This window comes from Chlamydotis macqueenii, chromosome Z (genome assembly GCF_036417535.1).
Source record: "Chlamydotis macqueenii isolate bChlMac1 chromosome Z, bChlMac1.mat, whole genome shotgun sequence".
Taxonomy (NCBI): Eukaryota; Metazoa; Chordata; class Aves; order Otidiformes; family Otididae; genus Chlamydotis; species Chlamydotis macqueenii.
Genome location: NC_141593.1, coordinates 10,616,243 through 10,636,774, shown reverse-complemented (window position 1 = coordinate 10,636,774; position 20,532 = coordinate 10,616,243). Strand labels below are relative to the sequence as shown.

Sequence of the window (20,532 nt, the reverse complement as noted above, 5' to 3'; positions counted from 1 at the left end):
ATTAGTACAGACTTTGTCACTGATAGGACCTTGGAGAATCTGCTGGTTTTATTTTTCTGTGAATCTGAAATAACAATACAGAGTTGTTATGACTTAAGTCAGCTATGTTGTTTAAAACTAATGTCCTAATGCTGTAGTAGCAACTCTGTTTTTATACGTTATTCAGCCCTGGTGACTTGTAGTTTCATCAGTTTACTTTAAAAACTTTCTATCTTCCCAGTGAAAATGAATGTAGATGACAGGTACAAATATTTCTGGAGTCTGCAAATATATTTCTCTGTGAAGTCAGTCTTTCACCTTAGGAAAGTATATTGTATAAATATACACAAAAGCATGCTCATGGAACTGAATTTTGTGAAGGCAAGACCTTCACTTGTTGGACTCATTGAAAGACACTTCAACCATTTAAACAAGCATGCTGGATGATTAAAGCTTGCTGGAAAAAATGGCCAGTGGGAAAAGTTACAAGTCAAATATATATAGTGCAGTAAGATACCAAATAATAAAGAACACTTTATTATAACTACAGTAATATAACTCTTCAAATATGATCCTGATGGCTGCAGGAAGAATAACAAAGGTATTTTATATTGGAAGATGAAGTCTTAATTAAATATCCTGATGCACTAGAGCTTGCAGTCTTTATGTATTCATTCTGCTTTTAATCACCTCCTTTATGCACTTTAAGTTTAAGAATTTCATGGGCTCTTGCAGTAGAAGCTTTGAAATATAGACCTGGCTTCTGCTGTAGAATTGGTGTCTCTTTTGCACTTTCAAAAGCTCAGTGAAGCTGAGGTCTGATGCCAGTAGCAAGTAAAGCAAGTTTAACTCTTGGCTCTGTTGAGTATTGCTCTCTTTTTGACTGCCTATGACTGCCTTAATGGGATGTTTACACGGGAAGCTGAAGACTTTAGTGGGTTTTATGAGGATTAAAAATAAAACTTTAGATACGTGATGAAACCTGTGAGGCTATTTGGGGATCTGGAAAAAGCATGTTGATTAGAGACCTGAAAGTAAGCAGAAGTGAGCATCTCTTAAGGAACTGTATTCTTTATGTACCTGAGAAAAATAACTTTCTGAAAACAAATTTCCTATACATATTAACTCTCATGTAGTTGAGTTTTTTAAAATTTAGTCTAGGCTGATGGAACAGTGGAAGTACTTAGTTCGTCTTAACATGGAACCTAGTCAGCTGGGAAACTTTCCTTTCATCAAGATAGTGTCACTGCCAGATGCTTGTAGAAGAGTATAGGTGACAGGTATGTTCAGTGTGATTCTTCCTCTTGTAGATGCTGCCAGAAGGTGGGAAACAGCAGTTCAGGGACTTCATGAGCTTGCCATTATACCTAGATAGCATTTGAGTTAATGGGGGACTTGTCAGTGCACTTATGGAGCCTTGCTTTAAATCGGTTTATACTTCTGACTTGCAGCAAGATTTTCTGTCAACCACTATGCATACAGAGCAATATTGTAGTGTTATGCTGTAGTCCCCCTTGCTTGCAACCTCCAGATTATTTGAGCTTGTCCTTGTTTGCCTGGATGGCTGTCTGAGACCTGAAGTTGCTGCTGTTAGGTCAGGGGAGCCCTACAATAAGAAAATGCAATAGGCAGAGCTGGGTTTTGTTATAGACCCAGCTTGTTTAGTCCATCCTCAAATACCTGACGTACACAAGAGGTAATGTTCAGAAAAATAAAATTAAATTAGTTCTAAACTGCTTTTAGACTTTGTTTGAATATGAAAAGAAACAGGAACTCTAGGCATGTTAATATATGCCAAGTTAGAAGTAAGGAGTGAACAGAAAATGCTGTTTATTAGAGGAACAGAAGTGATTTCCACTGTGTAACCCCAGAATGTCTGGAAAAGCAGCGTTTTTGACATCTGACTAAATATAACCTAGTTATGCTCTGCTATATGGAACCACAGATCAATCAATGGTCTGTTGAGAGCAAGACCGTAGGATGTTGATATTAATGACACACTTCCCCTCAGGATAGACTTGGCTACCCTGCAGGAAGTGGGGTGAATACTAGGGTATAAAGTCAATGTTTTGACATGTCTGATCATAGACTAGGAATATTTGTCTATGAGACACAGAAACAAGAACTAGTGAAGTATTTCAGTATTTCTAACTATATTTCCAAACTGAAAGCATTTATGAGGCTAACAAACTGGATCATATTTTCCTTTAAAATCTTAATTTGAATAAAAATGTAGATGTTAAACTTGATTTGAAGCTTAATGTTACTTTTGTGCATGCATTCTTAAAAGTTAAATCCTTCATGCTAATTCTTATAGGATATTAGTTCTTGTATTAATCATTAAACTTCTTAAAAGAGTTTGTTTTGCTTCATCCTGCTTGACCCTGAAATCTGGAGTAGACTTCAGGCTGCTGGGTTGTGAGGGTAACTTTCATACCTCTTGTGCTTTGTCTGTCAAATTGTGCATTGCTGTTAGCTCATCACCACTATGAATACTTGTTCCTTGTAAATCTTGGTACAATATTGGTCCCTTTTAAAATAGTATGGTTCTCCTAAACTGGAGTGATGGAATTGAATGGTGCCTAAGGAATGTGAGTTACCAAAGCAGACAGCTGGGCTCTGGACTGACGTGGGGGAAGCCTGGTGTTGAAGTCAGAGGAGATGGACAGGACAATGTAAGGAAAGAGGAAAGGGTAAAAGATGAAAAGGACGTGGAAAACATGAGCTATGATCTAATGTGCTATTGGATAATGGAGCTGTGAAAGGAAGGAAAACAACATTTAGAAATTATTTTCAGCACTGTTATTAAAATGTAGTAAGTATCTGCTCTGGATTATGTGGCATACAACATGAGATTAGGCTTGTTTAGCCAAGAAATAGTCTTTCAGAAAATACTAAGTGAAATACTAAGTGTGTATTGTGGTTTGTTTCTGAATATAAAGTGTATGCTAAGCATGTGCACAAGTATTTCCTCCCTTGCATGAAATTCCGGTGCTACTGTTAGATCTAAGTTTGATTTATTTTACTCAGGAATACTGTATTCACTTGTTGGAGGAGCACCACAACTAACTTGCCAACATGTCAGTATACAGTTTGACTTTTACGACTGGTAAAGATAAATGTGTAGTTAAGAAAGCTATCTCAGCCCTCTGCTAGTCTTTTAGTGAAGTATAAGTAAATAAGAAAAAATGGACGTTCACAGCAAGCTTCACTATTATGTAGAGCTTTCCTGTGGAGAGATTACTTGTGGAAAACTGTATAATAACATTAGAATATCCTGTGTTCTCATAGCACTACTGTTTGCTGTCAGCTTTGAAAGAATGTGTATTTTAGCTAGTGCTCGTGAAACTCTGGAAGTGGTAACTGGTTCCTTCATTACTTGAATCTAATAAGCAATGTTTTTCCAAGTATGTTTATTAACAATCTTGTTTTCCATTGTTGGAGTTACTTCTAGCACAAATATCCAGCTATGGATAAATGGAAACATTACTGTGGGGTAAAATGCAACATACATATCGATAGGCTTCATACATATTTTGCAATACTGATTTTTTTTAAAAATCCAGTTGCTCTGACAAGATGAGAGTAATGTGAGTGCTAGCATGCAGGGAATGTTTTTCAGTTTTTACTCATTTTTGTCCACAGTTGTTTACCTCTCTGTGGAGTAAGAGGTGAGGAATTGCTCTCAGTTGTGGTGAGGCTGTAGGACAAAGAGCAGTAATCATATGGGATCACTCACCTGCCCTAACTGTTAAGATCTTATTAATATAGCATCATTGCTACTTGATCTTACTGCCTTAACTCAGTGTTACCTCACACATGGTGGCTTTATTACAGTTCAGCGCTTTGGAAAGAGATGTATCCCCAGAGAAACTTGGGGAATTTATTTCAGCCCCTTTAAATATATTTTTTTTTTGCGGGGGAGAGCTGAATGTAGTCCCTGGGTATTGCAAAATGTGCAGTTGTTCCCTATACTCAGGTAAAAACCAAGAAGAGGTGAGCCTTTCCTTAAGAAAAAACGTTTCTCTGTTGTGTTGTCTCCCCACTATTGAAGCAGAGAATCTGCAAGGAGTAGAATGTCTCCTTTCCCTGGCACTTAATGGTTTTGTAGTCCTATCAGCTGAAGTTGATTTGAACAAACAGGAAGGATTATGGATTATGAATTAGTACGGTGTGTGACAGGTCAGCTTGCAGTTTTGGTATGGTTTGGTACTCTGTGCTGTTAGGACTGTTATGTGTTGCCAACCACTGATTACTGTGATAACCTGTAAAAAGGAATGTAGCACAGGGTCAGCGCACATGTGGGAAGCATCTCTGAGTAAGAAGTTTCTAAAACCTTCAGAAAACTTGAGGTCTTTGTTTCTGTCATTTCTGAGGAAATCCGAAGTTAAAGTTCCTCATTTGCACGGTATCCTATGGGTATCTGCTTTTAGCTGTTGCTGGTAGTAGTGCTTGCTGTGTCGTATCTGGAGTAAGAAGTGCTAAGATGCTGCTTGGGGCATTCAGAATGGGGAAGCTACAGATGAAGTATCTATCTAGAGATGTGCTTGGCTTTCAATGATTCTGCCCCTCTGCTCTGCTCTGGAGAGACCTCACCTGCAGTACTGCATCCAGCTCTGGAACCTGCAGCATAAAAAGTACACAGACTTGTTGGAGCAAGGTCAGAGGAGGGCCACGAAGATGACCAAAGGGCTGGAGCACCTCTCCTACGAGGACAGGCTGAGAGAGTTGGGGCTGTTCAGCCTGGAGAAGAGGAGGCTTCACAGAGACCTTACAGTGGCCTTCCACTGCCTAAAGGGGGCCTACAGGAAAGACAGGGAGAACTCTTCAGCAGGGCCTGTAGCAATAGGACATGGGGTAATGGTTTTAGATGAGAAGTAAGTAGATTCATAGTGGATATAAGGAAAATTTTTTTTTTTTACAATGAGGGTGGTGGAACACTGGAACAGATTGCCCAGAGAGGTGGTGGATGCCCCATCCCTGGAAACATTCAAGGCCAGGCTGGATGGAGCCCTGAGCAACCTGATCTGGTTGGAGATGTCCCTGCTCCTTGCAGGGGGGTTGGACTGGATGACCTTTGAAGGTCCCTTCCAAGCCAAATCATTCTTTGGTTCTATGGAAAGTGACTGTATGCTTAACTTCAACAGATGGTCAGGGGGTGAAGTTTCCTGAGGACTGAGTGGATTTAGTAGCCTGTGGAAAGGGAGAGACTTGCTTCTGCTGCTTCCCTTTCTTTTATTTTTGTGCCCATCTGACCTGTTGATGAGCCAGTTCTACTAACAATAGGCAGTAACAACAAAACCAAACGTAGCACGAGTACAGACTTATGAAACAAATTACTTCACCATGTAGTCCCAGGGATAAAAGGAGTGGGTGGGTGAATACAAACTTTATGACTGAGGAGCATGCATTTTATCATCAGCAGGCTCTTAAGTTAGGACTAAGATCTGTGTTACACTGAAACTGAAATCCCTTAGAAAAATAAAGTTGAAACAGAGTGGAGATATTAGCTAATAAGTTATGGGTTCCTAAACAACTTGCACTGACTCATGGTGAGTTAACAACTTTTCTTCATAAAGATCTTTGCCTTCTGTCTTAAAACAGCAAATACAAAATGTGACATTAGTAGAATGTAATGTATTTTAATAGCCTCCCTTGGAAAATGAGCACAGCAGCATGTATTCTTCAGCAATGTTTGTGGCTTGCATTCTAGCTATCCCTAGTGCATATGAAGACTGTCTTTAAAATATTTGTTATTTTATAATGGTAATATGCATGTTGACTTTCAAATAGAACTCCTCTGGAGACTCAGCTCTTGGAAGCTGTTGTATGTTATAGGAATTCTGCCTGTAGTAAGCACTTCGATGTCTGTACGTTTTTGTCAGCCAAGAGTGAAACTGGACTTTACAAGGCAATCTCAGTGTTTGACAGTGGTTTCTATTCTGCTATGATGCTATTTAATTAAAATTCTAATTACTTTTGGAAGATAAGCAATTTAACTTGTAACCAAAACCCAAAACACTTGTTCAAAATTCTTTGTCTTTCTGTTACAAAAAGCTTTGCTGGGTTTTAACAAATGGATGTAAACTCAAAGAGCTTTGGGGTCAATTTCCACCCCCCCCCTCCCCTCAGGTCTTACCTGCCAACACTGGCATAAACTGGTACTCATAGCAGTCAGTATGAACATTCAAGCAGTGTGTATACATCAACAGTAGTTACTACATGCCTTTATGATAGCTCTCGAAGTAAAAGTCACTGGGAAAACACCTAGTTAGTCTAGTGCTTTACTGTTCTGTTGCAGTGGTTGTTGGCATATAGTTTGTGAGCACAGTGTGTTGCATTTAGTTGCATACAGATAGTGATCACAGACATAACTATAAAGGCACAACTAAACCCAAAGTTTAGTTTAGAGTTACCAGTGGTGAAGAGACAGCATTGGGAGAAAAAGTATATATATTTCTTCTCCAAATGCAGGAGTGTTGAACTTGAGCCAAGTTTGCATAGTAACTTATTTAGCTGACAAATGTGAACTTTGATTAAAATTTACTTGTACAACATCTAGACTTGCAAGTCAGAGGCAGCATGTTGTGTTTTGTCTTTTGCAGTAGCTGCCAGCTATAGTTACAGATTTCTTTCTTCATATCACCACTACTTTCATTTTATAACCTTTGCCTCTTTTCAACCTGTCTTGAACATCTCTGCTGTTTTCATGACATGGTTTCCCTGGTGTTTTTTTTCCTGTGTAGCCTTCAAACTTTGTTTTGTGTATTCTGAGTGTTGAGAGTAAGTGTTTATGTGAATGGCAAAGGGGGACTATTTTTATATTCTCAGGGCTTTTGTTTCTCTATTTAATCCAGCAGAATTGTTATTGCTTAGGTCTCCTTTTGCTTGCTTGCTTTGATTTGCAGTATCTGACTCTGGATGGTGGTGGCAAACTAAAATTAGTTTGCTTACTGCTGTGGCCTGGAGGCCGGGGTTTCCAGTTCACTAACGTTTTTCAGAAGGACTCCAGTGCATGTGAAGTGATTTGGACTTGGAGGAGGAAGTTCTGAACTGGTTGAGCAGGAAGGGTGTAGCATGTCCTCTAGTCTAATAGTCTTTGGACTGGAGATTTTAGCCCAACTATCAGTGCCTCAAGGCTAGAATAAATGATACAGAGAGTTTTATAGGTTTGTTTTGCGTAATTTGGGTCCAAACTGAAGGATTTCCTGTGACTGCTTTTACCTCTTGGATCTCAGATTCTGAAATCTTTTTCCCTATAATCTTGGTAGTACATTTTAAGTAACTTTTGTACTTTGATTGCAATAATACATGTAAGAAAATCAGAAACAGATAATGAAGGGTGAAGCTTGAAAAACTGAAGGGTATATCAGAAACTAATATTAAAGTGATATGTGGAAGACCTTATGAATGAACTCTGGTAGATGCTGTTGTAATACGAAGTTTATGCTTATCCATTTACCTGTGCTAAGAGAATTTAAAAAGTATTGTTAGTGCTTTATTTCTGTCTGTTAATTATGTAAGTAATGTATTTCCTTTTTTGTGTTCCTAACTGTAACTGATACAGTAGGTGTCAAACCGCTGACTTATTTATTTGTCTAGTAGACTGCTGACCTTTAGTGGAAGGAGCACATTGCAAACTTATTCTCCTTAATTTAGGAAGCTTTTTTCCTTAATTTTGATTTGCCTGTTTGCTAGGAATTTAAGAGGGAGGGTGCTGTTACTTATAACATGTGTTGAAGGTACAATCTTTGCAAAATAATAATTTCTCTTTCTCTCCTTAGGAGATACACATAAAAGAACCCGTAGAAAAGGAAGTAAATCCTCACTTATTACCAGGTAATGTGGTATTTTTATTATTAAAATTAAATAATAAAAAATTAATAATGTAAACAATATTTAAATATTCCCATGTGTGTGCAGCAAATGCTCATATGACATCATTGTCCCAAGTAGTAAAATAGAGGTTTTGGTGTAACAACCCACACAGGTTGAAACGTTTTAAATACCTGTATCTGCATTGGTTGTTGAAACATTATAAAAATTGACGTTTTTTATAGACCACAGTATCTTCAGGTAAGCTGCATGTGGAGAACTGTCTATACTTCAGTTTGCCTTCTTTCTTAAAACATGAAGTTGAGTAGTAGGGTTTTGGGTTGGTTTTTCTGTTTGTTTGGGAACCAAAGACCAAGAACTACTGGAGATTTACATTGTAGTTGCCTTGCTTCTACTTTGAGTTATTAAGCCTTCTGATGCCTTATTCACTGTCAAGATTTTAAAAAATTTATAATTCTTTCTTTTTTAAAAGTGTTTTCCAAGATCAGGAAAGGTGATATTACTAAGATAAAATACAAGTAAAAGCTTGGAATGAACTAGTATTGTTCTGTTGTGTTTTCTGCACTTCGCAGGAAAGACCAAGAGTTTGGCAGATTTTATCTATTAAAACCTGATTTTACTTTCTTAAACTTGAAGTTCAGTTCCTGCTAATTTTAAGATTAGAACTTCATTGACCATTATTTATGCAGACTTGTGTTTGAGAACCTTAGAACAGCCCTGGGACCTGTAAAATAAGCAACATCTCTAGTCAAAGCTGTGAAAAAATAAATACGATGTACTTCTAATAATCAGCTCAAATATTATAGCATTCTTAGAGTTTAGCGATAAGGCAAACTGGAAGAGTTTTCAACTTATTTATTGACTGTATTAACTATTCTTCAGTATGCGTTGTTTTGGTTTGCTTGTTTTGGTTTGGTTGGTTTTTTTTGAGTACGCGCTCGTATAGTTGTTCTTTGCAACTCCACGCATTGTCCTTCTACCACTTAGAGTAGGCCGTGATACAGGTGCCTCTGGCTATGGAACTCCCGAATGTGTACAGTTGAACAGTGTTCAGTCCATCTTGAATGATGTTAATAACCTGGAAGTCTCCAACTGTACTGATTCCAGGAGTTGCCTCTTAGTCTTTTTATGTAACAGTGATTAAATATCTTCAGGCATACAGTTATGAGATGCTATCAGGAAATTAATGCTGAGTTTAAGATAACAGTTGAAATAATTGAATTATAAACTTCAGTTATGTTGCAAGTCAGTGTTTCTTTTATGCAGGTGAACTGCTGCTTTGTGAGGCAAGCACGGTATACAAGTATATACAAGAAGATGGGTCAAATCGTGGCACCTGTGGGAAACTTGTATGCACAAACTTCAAGATCGCTTTCCTTGACGATGATTCGACTTCAGATGATAATGTAGGAAGACAAGTCTTCTAATTGTTACCAAACAGGCTCTGAAGACCTATAGTATCTCTGAATAAGTAATTGTATCTTTCACTTGCATAAGGATACAGAATGAATGTAGATTGATAAAAAGTTTTAATGGCTGCAGACTAAAATTAGTCAGTCTGTGTCTGGTTGGTCTATGCAGATCCTTTCTCAAGCTGTAATGACTATTTGAGTAAAAATGGTGCAAGCTTGTATGTGGACTCTTCCATTAGACATAGTTTATAACTTGTGAGTTGGTAATTTTATGAAGCTAAAGTTAAAGAATTAATTGTTTTGAAAAGTAAACCAACAGTTTCAGTCAAACATACTTCTAATGTTGTATAACGTCTATCTGACCTGACTTTAGGCTACATTTGCAGAGCCATTTCAGAGCTGCAGAAGACTAAGTAAGCTAATATTCAGTGGAAATGCTCTAGATAATTGTTTGGGTGGCTTAGTAAGGCACTGAATTACTCTATTCAAAGTCAGGTGTTGACTGTGAAGATTTAAAAACCTGGTACTGTTGAGCTGGCAAACAGTAAAGAAAGCTAAAAAGTCTCCAGATCTTAGAAATTAGTTGAATCTTGTTTCCTTTGCTTTAGGTGCTCAAATTGAGCTCTCAAAGGGAAATGGTAATGCCATAATTTCTTTTGATGTGCTTAAGCATCTGACCCAGTCTGGTCCATTTAGATGATAAAAGTGAAGGAGAGCCTAGTATATGGCTCTTGAGTGCAAGGTGATCTTGACAGTGAAGAATCATAGAATAGTTTGGAGTGGAAGGGACCTTGAAAGGGCATCCAGTCCAACTCCCCTGCAAGGAGCAGGGACATCTCCAACCAGATCAGGTTGCTCAGAGCCCAGTCCAACCTGGCCTTGAATGTTTCCAGGGATGAGGCATCCACCACCTCGCTGGGTAACCTGTTCCAGTGTTCCACCACCCTCATTGTAAAATAATTTTTCCTTTATCCACTCTGAATCTGCCTCCTTCTAGTTTAAAACTATTACCCCTTGTCCTATCACAACAGGCCCCGCTAAAGAGTTTCTCCCTGTGTTTCCTGTAGGCCCCCTTTAGGTAGTGGAAGGCCACTGTAAGGTCTCTGTGAAGCCTTCTCTTCTCCAGGCTGAACAACCCCAACTCTCTCAGCCTGTCCTCATAGGAGAGGTGCTCCAGCCCTCTGATCGTCTTTGGCCTCCTCTGAACTTGCTCCAACAAATCTGTGTACTGATGTTGTGGGTTCCAGAGCTGGACACAGTACTTCAGGTGAGGTCTCACCAGAGCAGAGTAGAGGGGCAGAATCACCTCCCTCAGCCTGCTGGCCACGCTGTTTTTGATGCAGCCCAGGATGTGGTTGGCTTTCTGGGCTCTGAGCGCACATTATTGGCTCGTGTTGAGCTTCTCATCCACCAACACACCCACGCCCTCCTCAGGGATGCTCTTGATCCATTCTCTGCCCAGCCTGTATTTGTGCCTGGCATTGCCCCAACCCACGTGCAGGACCCTGCACTTGTCCTGGTTGAACTGCAAGAGGTTTGCACGGGCCCACCTCTCCAGCCTGGCAAGGTCCCTCTGGATGGTATCCCTCCCCTCCAGCGTGTCGACCACACAACACAGCTTGGTGTTGTCAGCGAACTTGCTGGGGGTGCGCTCTATCCCACTGTCCATGTCACCAACAAAGATGTTAAACAGGGCTGGGTGCAATACTGACCCCTGAGGAACGCCACTCATCATCGGTCTCCACTTGGACATCAAGCTGTTGACCACAACTCTTTGAGCGCAGCCATCCAGCCAATTCTTTATCTGCTGAGTGGTCCATCAATCAAACCCATGCCTCTCTAGTTTAGAGACAAGGATATCATGTGGGACAGTATCAAATGCTTTGCACAAGTCCAGGTAGGTGATGTCAGTTGGTCATCCCTTGTCCACCAACACTGTAATCCTGTCATAGAAGGCCACCAGATTGTTCAGGCATGATTTACCCTTAGTGAAGTCATGCTGGCTGTCACCATCACCTCCTTGTTTTCCATGTGCCTCAGCATGGTTTCCAGGAGGATCTGCTCCGTGACCTTGCCAGGCACAGAGGTGAGGGTGATTGGCCTGTAGTTCCCTTGGTCTTCCCTGTTCCCCTTTTTCCATCAACATGAAGGAATGAGAAGAATATGAATTGACATATGTTGATTGCAGTTGGAAGTTTCTTGGGGTAAAATTTCAGGGAGTTTCAATATTAAGCTAAGGCTTCTGCAGCCAAATGTGGATTTTTGGACCTTCTGGAATTAATTTGAACAAAGCTGCAGAGCTCTTTCCGCAGATCACATGATATTTGTGTTAAAGTTGGTAGTGACCGTGCTGATTTCTCTTCCATCACTAGCTTTAAGTCTTGAGTTTATATGTTTTTTTGTAACAAAAGTTCAGTATTAGCCACCTAATTTAGAATAGTGCAGATCTGGAAATAACTTGAATGAGATTAACTCAGCTGTCTTAATGTAAAAGGTAATTTGCTGATGTAGTGTACATCAGCCTTCCGGTAATGATATTTAACATAACAATGTTTAATTGCGGCATCACTCAAATGTCATTTCTAACTCTGAACTCATGGAATAATAAAACTTAAGGGAGCCCCTAATCACTTCAAGTTTGGCTGAACAGTAGTTAAGAGAGTTGGGTTGTGTGTGTCTTCATTTTACCCAGTTATAAATCTGTCTGTTGGAATATTCTTGGGATACTTATTCTTTTAAGAGAGTTTCTATTTCCTGCCAGGTTCCCATAGCAAAGGAAACTTGTCATAAAAGGGCTTGGATTACATCAAGTTACTGTATTTCCTGTTTACTGCAATGATTCTAGTTTGAAAAGTGACTCAATAGAAATACTTGCTTTGAAGCTGTTTGAAAAGTAAAAACTATCTACATTTCAAGCATGGCTGAGACTTAAATAAAACTGGATCTGAAGTTTATAAACTGTGCCTGTGTAACCTGCATCTGTTTGTATTTTAATAACTGTTCTTCAGTGTTCTGCCTTACACAGCTTATAAGAATAATAATCCTGATATTAAAATATGTACTAAATACATCCTTTAGTTGTGAGAAGGTGTTACTGCTTAGTAGTGTGATATTCTGAAGAATTTTTTTTGTGTTCTAGGAGCCACAATTTAAGAATAAGATTGTAGGAGAAAATGACATAACCCTGCAATGCGTAGATCAAATCTATGGAGGTAGGTCAGGTTTCTCCTCTTTGTTTAACATGCCTCACACTTCTAAGTGTCTTATAATACTGATGGTCTTCGTCTGTGTATGTAAATCCTTTGTCACTTTGGAAACTAGGATTGGGTAGTCTGGAAAGAACAGCTGCAGTTATTTAATGATGAAATGACAGATAAGAGATCTATCAGAACTGAGTTTTATCCCTCTAGCTTGTCAAAGCTACATTTTGGTTAATTATTTTGCTAGGACAGACAAAGCAATTGCTTCAAAATGCCATGATTCAAAGCAGAGTGTACTGTGAAAAGTCTGTGATTAAGATTGGTGCAGAAGGACCTTCAGTGTATCAACTATTTCTATAAACACAGAGGTATACTAATTTCACTTGAGCAATAGCACTGCAGAGCAGTACAAGTACCAAATTCCCAAACAATAACTTTTGTTTGTCAAAGGGAGCTTTGTCTTTTGACATTCATGATGTCTTCAAATTATTAAAGGAAATGGAAAACTATATTTTAATTCAGAAGTGCATCAATGAGTGTTTTGCAGCAGGACTTGCAGGTATGCCTTTATTGCTAAAAAAGGTAAATGAGAATGGGGCTGGTAATTTATAAGTAGTGGGAAGACTTTACTGAGAAGCCTGACTTTGGACTAGTTTTAGAGTATTCAGAGTAATTATGAATGGTGATGTGGATTAATGAAGGAGTGGACTAGCGGGAGACTAGTGGAAGTTGGTAATGAGACACTATTTAGTTTAATATATAATGGTGTGGCTGACAGCACTTGAAGTTGTGAAATGGTACATCCTCAAACAGAAGTGAACAAAGGGCTCTCTTGGGGATTTTATGGTGGTTAAAAAAAAATAAAATTCTTTTTTAGGAACTTAGAATGATCTCAGCCGTTTGGGGGCTTTCCCTCAGGCAAAACTACTGAATTATGTCCTTTATGCATCTCAGAACTTTGAACTTAGTATGCAGTCAGAATGTGAACAGAAATAATCACTGAGCAGCTGCCTTGCTGCAAGTTTGGTTTCTACCTTTCAGGAATTAGTTTGAGTGGGTTTAAAAAAAAAGTTGAGTGTATTAGCACAAGAGCTTACCAGTCTGTGTTGTAGGATGCTTGTTCTGACTTGCTGAAACTTGGACTTGAATTAGTTTCTTGAGAATTTTGAAAAGTCAAGCAGGGATAGCTTTATCAACTGATGGCAAAGTTCTTTTTGATAATTGACTTTGTATTTTTAATTATGCAGTTTATGATGAGAAAAAGAAACTTCTAACTGGTCAACTGAGAAAATACCCGGAGAAGCTGATTATCTACTGTAAAGATCTTAGAGTATTTAATTTCTGCCTGAGATACACAAAAGAAGAGGAAGTGAAAAGAGTAAGTATAGTAACTTCATTTGTTTTTCTTTTTTAAGCTCAGTCTTGGGTGTTTAGTTGTGGGGCTGAGGGAAGAATGAAGTTTACCCTGAGAGGCCCATTAAACTTTGTGTTTTCTGAAAATTCCCAATTGAGAAAGTAAAATACTTCGATTTCTAGCTAACCTTACTCATTAAACATTATGTATAGCAATTAAAAAGATCAAATGCACTGTCCCTTTGAAGAAAACTGGAGCTTGAGAGTACTATATGAAACTAGCTTCAGCTCAGGCAAACTTGTAAAACTGTTCTGTTAGTGGTATATAATTTTATTACATTTTAGACGTCAACATTTTTCATATGAAAGCAGTTTTTTTTTCCTGATATCTTGAGTTCTTTTGACAGGTTAGTGTTAACTCTAAACTAGGAGTCTACTGCCTTTATTTAAATAAGAGTCATTCTGGAAGCTGAACATGTATAATACTTGTCATTAAGCCAAGTAGGTATAGTGTCTTGCAGACAACGGAGAATTTCTGAAAGTCAGTTTTCAGTTGTTGGGGATATAACCCATTGAACAGTTTAACAGGGGGTTAAAAATAATTTTTTACACTAATAATCTTAGTCTGTGTTTGTTAATTTTTGGTCCTTTTCTAGATCGTCAGTGGTATAGTTCATCACAGCCAGACTCCTAAGCTGCTTAAACGCTTGTTTCTGTTTTCTTATGCATCAGCTGCCCCCAAAAACACAGGTAAATGTGTTTCTATTTTTGGTTTGTATTTGTTGCGTAGTATTAGTTCCTTAAGCAGTCCAGGATGTGTAGTAGCTGAATTTATGCTGGCTTATGACTCTATCCTTCTAGCAGATAGCCTCAGAAGATTAATTTCTCTTGTTATACATTCTTAGACTTGTTGCTAAAAATCTCTAAGTTGTCTACTGTTGGTCTCTGTGTCCTTCAGTGTAGTTGCACAGAAATTTTCCAAGCAAGAGTCGCATCACTAGATTGAAAACTTAATGTGATCAACATGTGCAAATGCTTGTCATCTGCTTCTGACTAGTCCTCTAATCTAGAAAATATTTTGCTTATTTTATCAATGTGTTTTTTCTGTACTACTTGAAGTGAACCAAACTTCCTGCTCTTAATTCTTAAATTATTACAGTTTCAGTGGTATCTGACAGAAAATATTTCCTTTTTGCTCTTATTTGCAAGCAATGTGCTTCTCCCAGGCAACCACAAAAAAAAAGCATAGGTTTGCATAGCAAGATTCCAAGAGACGTCTGACTTCCTCTTATAGCTAACTTATTACATAATCTTCCCCCTTGATCAAATTTGGCTGAATAATACAGTAAGCTGCAAAATTCAAGTTAAAAAGTTGTCAGTGTATTTTCTAGCAATTCATAGTTCGGACTTCAACTGAAGTAATAGTGCTGTTTTGAATTAGGAACCTGATTCTTGGTGCACAAGGAATGCCTATTCCTTTCACAGAGGGAAGTTTTGATGTACTCAAGGTATTAATTGATCTTAGAAGAAACCTTTGGAGATCATCTAGTTACGTTCCTGTCCATCTGCCTGTGTTTAGAGTAGGGTTAACTACAGAAAGCTTACCAGAGTCATGTCCAGTTGGGTTTTGAGTATCTCCATGGACTGAGACTCCACCACCTTTCTGGACAGCCTATTTCATTATTTGACTCTTCTCGCAGTGAAAAAGTTTATTACATTTAAATGGGACTTGCCGTAGTTAAGCTTGCGCACACTGCCTTTTGTCATGTCACTGGATACCACTGAGTCTAGATCGATCTTCTTTACTCCCCTTCCCTGCTTCTGTCTCTAGTCAAGCGTTTATGCACATTGGAAAGATTTCTTGCCCTTCTGCCCCCACCCAGATCCTTCTCTTCTCCAGGCTGAATGATCCTAGCTCTGTCTCTCCTGTCAAGTGCTTTAAAGCCCTTTAATGATCTTAATGTGCTGTCACTGGACTTCATCCAGCAGACCCGTGCCTGCATTGTATTGGGGATCCCAACACTGGACACAGCACTCCAGGCATGGCCTCACCAGTGCTGAGCTGAGAACAGCAATTGCCTCATTCATCCTCTAGGCAATGGTTTACCTAATGCAGCCCAAGAATATGTTGGCTGCTTTTGCTGCAAGGGTGCATTGCTGGCTTAGGTAGTTGTTGCAGGCTTCATCAAACATCAGAAAGACTGTGAGCTTTTCCATGTAGAGACTAAGCAATTGTGGGAGAAGCCTGTTCTTTCTAGCAACATTGAAGTGTTGTGCTAGAATTCTTCAGTATTTTAATAACTGTCTTCAATAATAAATGTCTAGGTCTCATTCTTTATGAAGTTGTTACAGGACAAACCAAGTAGACTTTAGAAATTGGGTTTTATGCCTCTTATGGTTTGATACTCTTAAAATCTTAACTTGTCCCTTAGAGCTCATTAATAATGTTCTGTTTCCAGCTGTAAATTTTTTATCTATCTTATCTTATGGTGAAAAGTTTCAACTTGCCATTGTATGTTCTGTGGAAATTCTAGCTCTATGTGTTATTTCAGTGTTAGCTGATGTTGCAGGATATTTAATTATGACAAGTGTCTAAAACAACTGGCCTTGCTCCATAAATTACATGGTTATTATACAAGATCTGAGGCTAAATCAACCTGCTGTCATAACTGTAGCTGAGGTGGCTAAATAGAAATACAGGAAAAGTTCTCAGTTGAAATGATTGAGACTGAATTGCTGTAATCAAATTTTCTGCTCTTACCAAGGGCTCTGCTCTTATCAGTGCAAAACTCATGGTGAAAGAATTAACTTTAAATGAAATACAGTATCTGAGTTGCACAAAGGCTGTTGGTATGACGTTAATTCTACATTTAAGTCTATATTAGACCCCAGTCAGCTGCAGTAGTATACAATGGTATTTGCTGCACAGCATCCTGGGTTTTAGGCTGGTTATGAGGACAGTCTCAACTATACGGAAGTTCTCTAAGAACTGATTAGTTTCTGTAGGAGAAACTATTCCTAAAGTTATTAGTTAAAGCAGTATTTGAAAGAAGATATTTTGTTAAAGATCAGACAGAAGCAGTGTGTTGTACGAAGGCATTTTATCTTTGACTCGAAACTTTCTGTACACAACAGGTTTCACTTACCTTAATGAAAACTATCTGATTTATAAATGCTTTCATGTTAGAGTTCCTGATACTCTACAAAGTTAACATTATTGGTATCTGACAGATGGAAGAAACCAAACTGTGATGTTTGATACACTTGAGGACTGGCGTGATGAGTTGGAGCGGACCAAAGGGAATGTGAAATACAAAGCAGTGACTACTAATGAAGGCTACAGAGTCTCTGAAAAGTGAGCTTGCGCTGGTTAATAGTGAACTTTGGATGTACATCTTAAGATTTGCAAAAATCCATGCTACCTTTGATGCTAAACATTATATAGTTGTTCAGGATTTTTCTAGGACCTGGTTTCCATTTTGGTTTATGGGTTACTTTGATTTGGGACCTTAGGAAGCCATCTTACACAAGTCTTGCTCAAATAGGGTTAACTTCAACATTAAGTCAGGCTACTTGGTCAGTCAAGCTTTGAATAGCTCTAGGGGTGGAGAATATCGCCGTAAAAGGGAATAGAAGATTTCTAGGTCTGGTACCTGTGCTTTGGTCATACTTACTGTTTAGGACAATGTTTTCTCAGTCCTGTCCCTTTACTCTGGTAAAATTTCAAGTTGTGTGTGCTTGAAACTTCCTGTTGTTCTAGTTGGGGAGCTGGGTTGGGGAAGAGTAACTGACTTAAAGTATATCTGTAAAATGTGCTGATGGAAGTTAAGTTGTGTTGCCTTTAGTGGAAGGTTAGAGATGTATGCTTCTACCAGTTTAGCTAAGTAGTCCCTATTGATGAACCCTTTAGGATGTATTCAAGGCTTTGTGTAGTACTGCTGTTTAATAGCTAAATCCTGAAAGGTTTCACAGACCTTGGAAACAAATACCAATTTTCGAGTAAGTCTTAACTCTTTATTCCAGAAGTCTGTCTTGAGAGACTCAAGCTGAAGTTAAGTACTTATCTTTGTTGCTTCTCTGGGCCTTGAACATAAAGAGTATTGGCTGATACTGGAAACTCGTGATGTATTAAATGACATTCTTGAAATGTGGTGCAAACTGCTCACAGGGCATGGAAGCAGAGTTATCTAATAGTACAAGAGTATCTTTTGAAACAACGAAGTGAGAGAACCAAGGCAATCTTAACAATGTCTTAGATGTTACATTGAAATGTAGGACTTAATTGCAGCCTTGGAAAGGCAGGGGAATGTTGCAGTGAAAATAATTAACATCTTGAGATTGGAAGAAAATACCTTATCCAGCTGAAAATAAAGGGATGGTGTTGAGGGCAATATCATTATCTAGTAGGAAGGATTATTATAGCTGTAAGAGTGAATATGTGATTAGCACATGGGCTAGAATGCTCACTTCATTAAAAGGAGGTTGGAGATTGTTCTTTGTTCAGTTTTTAAGTTCAAAAAACTCTTTTTCTTTTCTTTTTTTTTTAGGCTGCCTTTGTATTTTGTTGTTCCCATATGTGTTTCTGAAGAAAGTATCTTGAAGTATGAAGGCAGAGGCATTCCTGTAAGTATATATGCATGACTGAGGGTAAGAAGCCTTATTGAGAAGGCATAATTTCAATAAGCATTTCAGAAGTTACTGCATATTACTTTTAGAAGTTGTTTTTAACAACTCACACTTACACCTAGCCATCTGTAGAAGGAGAAATAAACAGCGTAAAGCAACATGGGGGTTCACAGCCTGGCTGTGATGATGCAGCATTTTTACAAAGCCAAGCAGCCTAGCTGAAAAACTAGTTCTACCAGTCTGAGCAGAAAATAAAGTTGAATATACTGTTTTGCACCCTGTAGCAAGCTGGCTTTGGCTTCCTACCTCATACCAGTAAGAGAGCAGATAAAAACAAGGAGCAAAGTAACATCACTTATGAAATCTTACTTTAGTTACTGCATGTACATCAAGTTTGCCAAGGAAAACCATATTCACTTCATGTTCTTAAATTAATCAGTCCATGGAGAAGACAGTGCTGTACTGTCCTGCCCAGTTTGTCCTTTCAGATAGTGAAGGTCAAAAGTTTGGTTCACTTTTTCTCAGATAGTCAACCAGACAAATTACAGTGGCTGTTACACAGAAACAGAAATAATTATTTTTTTAATTGCATCTTGCATTATTTGGAGGCCTTGTAGAACTCCACTAATTATTTTCAAATCCTTTTTGGGGAGCTACTGTCAAAATAGCTTGACCATATTAAATCAATCTGAGATGGCAGTGAAAGGACAATACAGTAAATTCTTCTGCTTTTGATGGTTGTGAGGTTTCTGCATCCTCTAAGGTGCACCTCTTGGCTATTGTGAATTGGTAGCAGTACTCTAACTTCCTGATTTGACTTGTGTAATATTCCTGGTGAAAATTATTCTGACTCCCAGTTGCAAAACAAGTTTAAAGATCAGCTTCAGAACTTCAAGCAGCGCATGTGAGTCAAGAAGTTACATGTAAAGGGAAGCAAGAAGCTCTGAGGACTGACTTGCTGCAAGAAATACCTGTAACTACAGAATCTGATTTAGTTATGTAGTTCTTGTTTAATTTCTTATTTCATACGGCTAGATGACCCTTTATGTGTAGCTCACACAGAAGTGTATGGTAGCATATCTATTGTGAGTTATCTCAAGGCTGAATTAAAAGAAAGTGTAGATAAACTGATTGCTAATATGAGTTACCTGCAAGAGTCATGTTGCTGTGTCATATCTTCCAACATAATTTGCCATAGATATTTGATCAGTTTTTTTCACCTATGAGCACAGTTCAGAAAGTCATGTTCTGATATGATCTGACATTTTGTATTTCCTTGTGCCTGTATAAAGCTTAACTTGAAAGTGATAACACAGTGTACTGAGGCATGTAGTTTTGCTGTAGACGTTTGCTTCTGCTGATGGGTTTGTTGAATACACCAAAAATTCAATAAAACACAGCACAGATAAATTTATTGTAATCAGTCACTTAAGCAAATACTTTGTATGGGACAGTTTACCAATTTTTATCACCTGGTAAATGTCTTTCTGTAGATTTGGTGTTGGTCTTGCCATAATGGTGCTGCTCTTCTCAAAATGTCTGCATTTCCCAAAGAACAGGATGACAGCGCTTCACAAATGCAAAAAGCCTTCTTGGATGGGTCAGTAATAGCTATTCTGTCCACAACACTTTGCTTGGTATGGACCTTGCTTCTCTTTTTCCATATATGCTGTATCTTTAAGCTTGCACGCATCAGGAAACAAGTTTTAGATGTAGAAGTAGTTTTCAGTAGTGGAGGGAGTTTAAGCCCTTGGCCTAACAGCATTGGTCAGTTGTGCAGGACTGTAACTGAAGGCTTATTTGTAGAAATACATATATCTCAGGTGAATCTCTGTACAATCTATGGGTTGTTATTAGGTAAAGCAGCACCAAAGCCTGTAGGTCTTAAGTACAGTTAAAGTATCATTAGCAGATGGTCTCAGTTGTGTTTGCTAGTAAGTGAAGTTTAGACTGCATTTCTAAACGTGTACTTGAAAGCAGAGTTTTTAAATCTCACTGAACTCTTTTGTTTTTTTTCAGAACTAGATTTGTGTTCTTAAATAACTAAAGTAATCTAAAGCAACTGAGACAATCTAGCAGTTCACTTCTGCTACTTTGAGATGTGACTGCAGACAGCTTCAGCTGCA

At 38.4% G+C, this 20,532-nt stretch overlaps 1 protein-coding gene across 1 annotated transcript in view; it reads left to right on the top strand.

The window, feature by feature from the left end:
* The window catches only part of MTMR12 (myotubularin related protein 12), a 36,742-nt gene that overhangs the window by 1,094 nt on the left and 15,116 nt on the right, over window positions 1-20,532 (top strand). Inside the window, exons 2-9 of the mRNA XM_086770977.1 lie at window positions 7,764-7,818; window positions 9,082-9,221; window positions 12,367-12,439; window positions 13,675-13,805; window positions 14,437-14,530; window positions 17,012-17,135; window positions 18,328-18,403; window positions 19,900-20,006. Coding sequence (XP_086627103.1) covers window positions 7,764-7,818; window positions 9,082-9,221; window positions 12,367-12,439; window positions 13,675-13,805; window positions 14,437-14,530; window positions 17,012-17,135; window positions 18,328-18,403; window positions 19,900-20,006 — 800 coding nt within the window. The remainder of the gene's footprint in view (window positions 1-7,763; window positions 7,819-9,081; window positions 9,222-12,366; window positions 12,440-13,674; window positions 13,806-14,436; window positions 14,531-17,011; window positions 17,136-18,327; window positions 18,404-19,899; window positions 20,007-20,532) is intronic.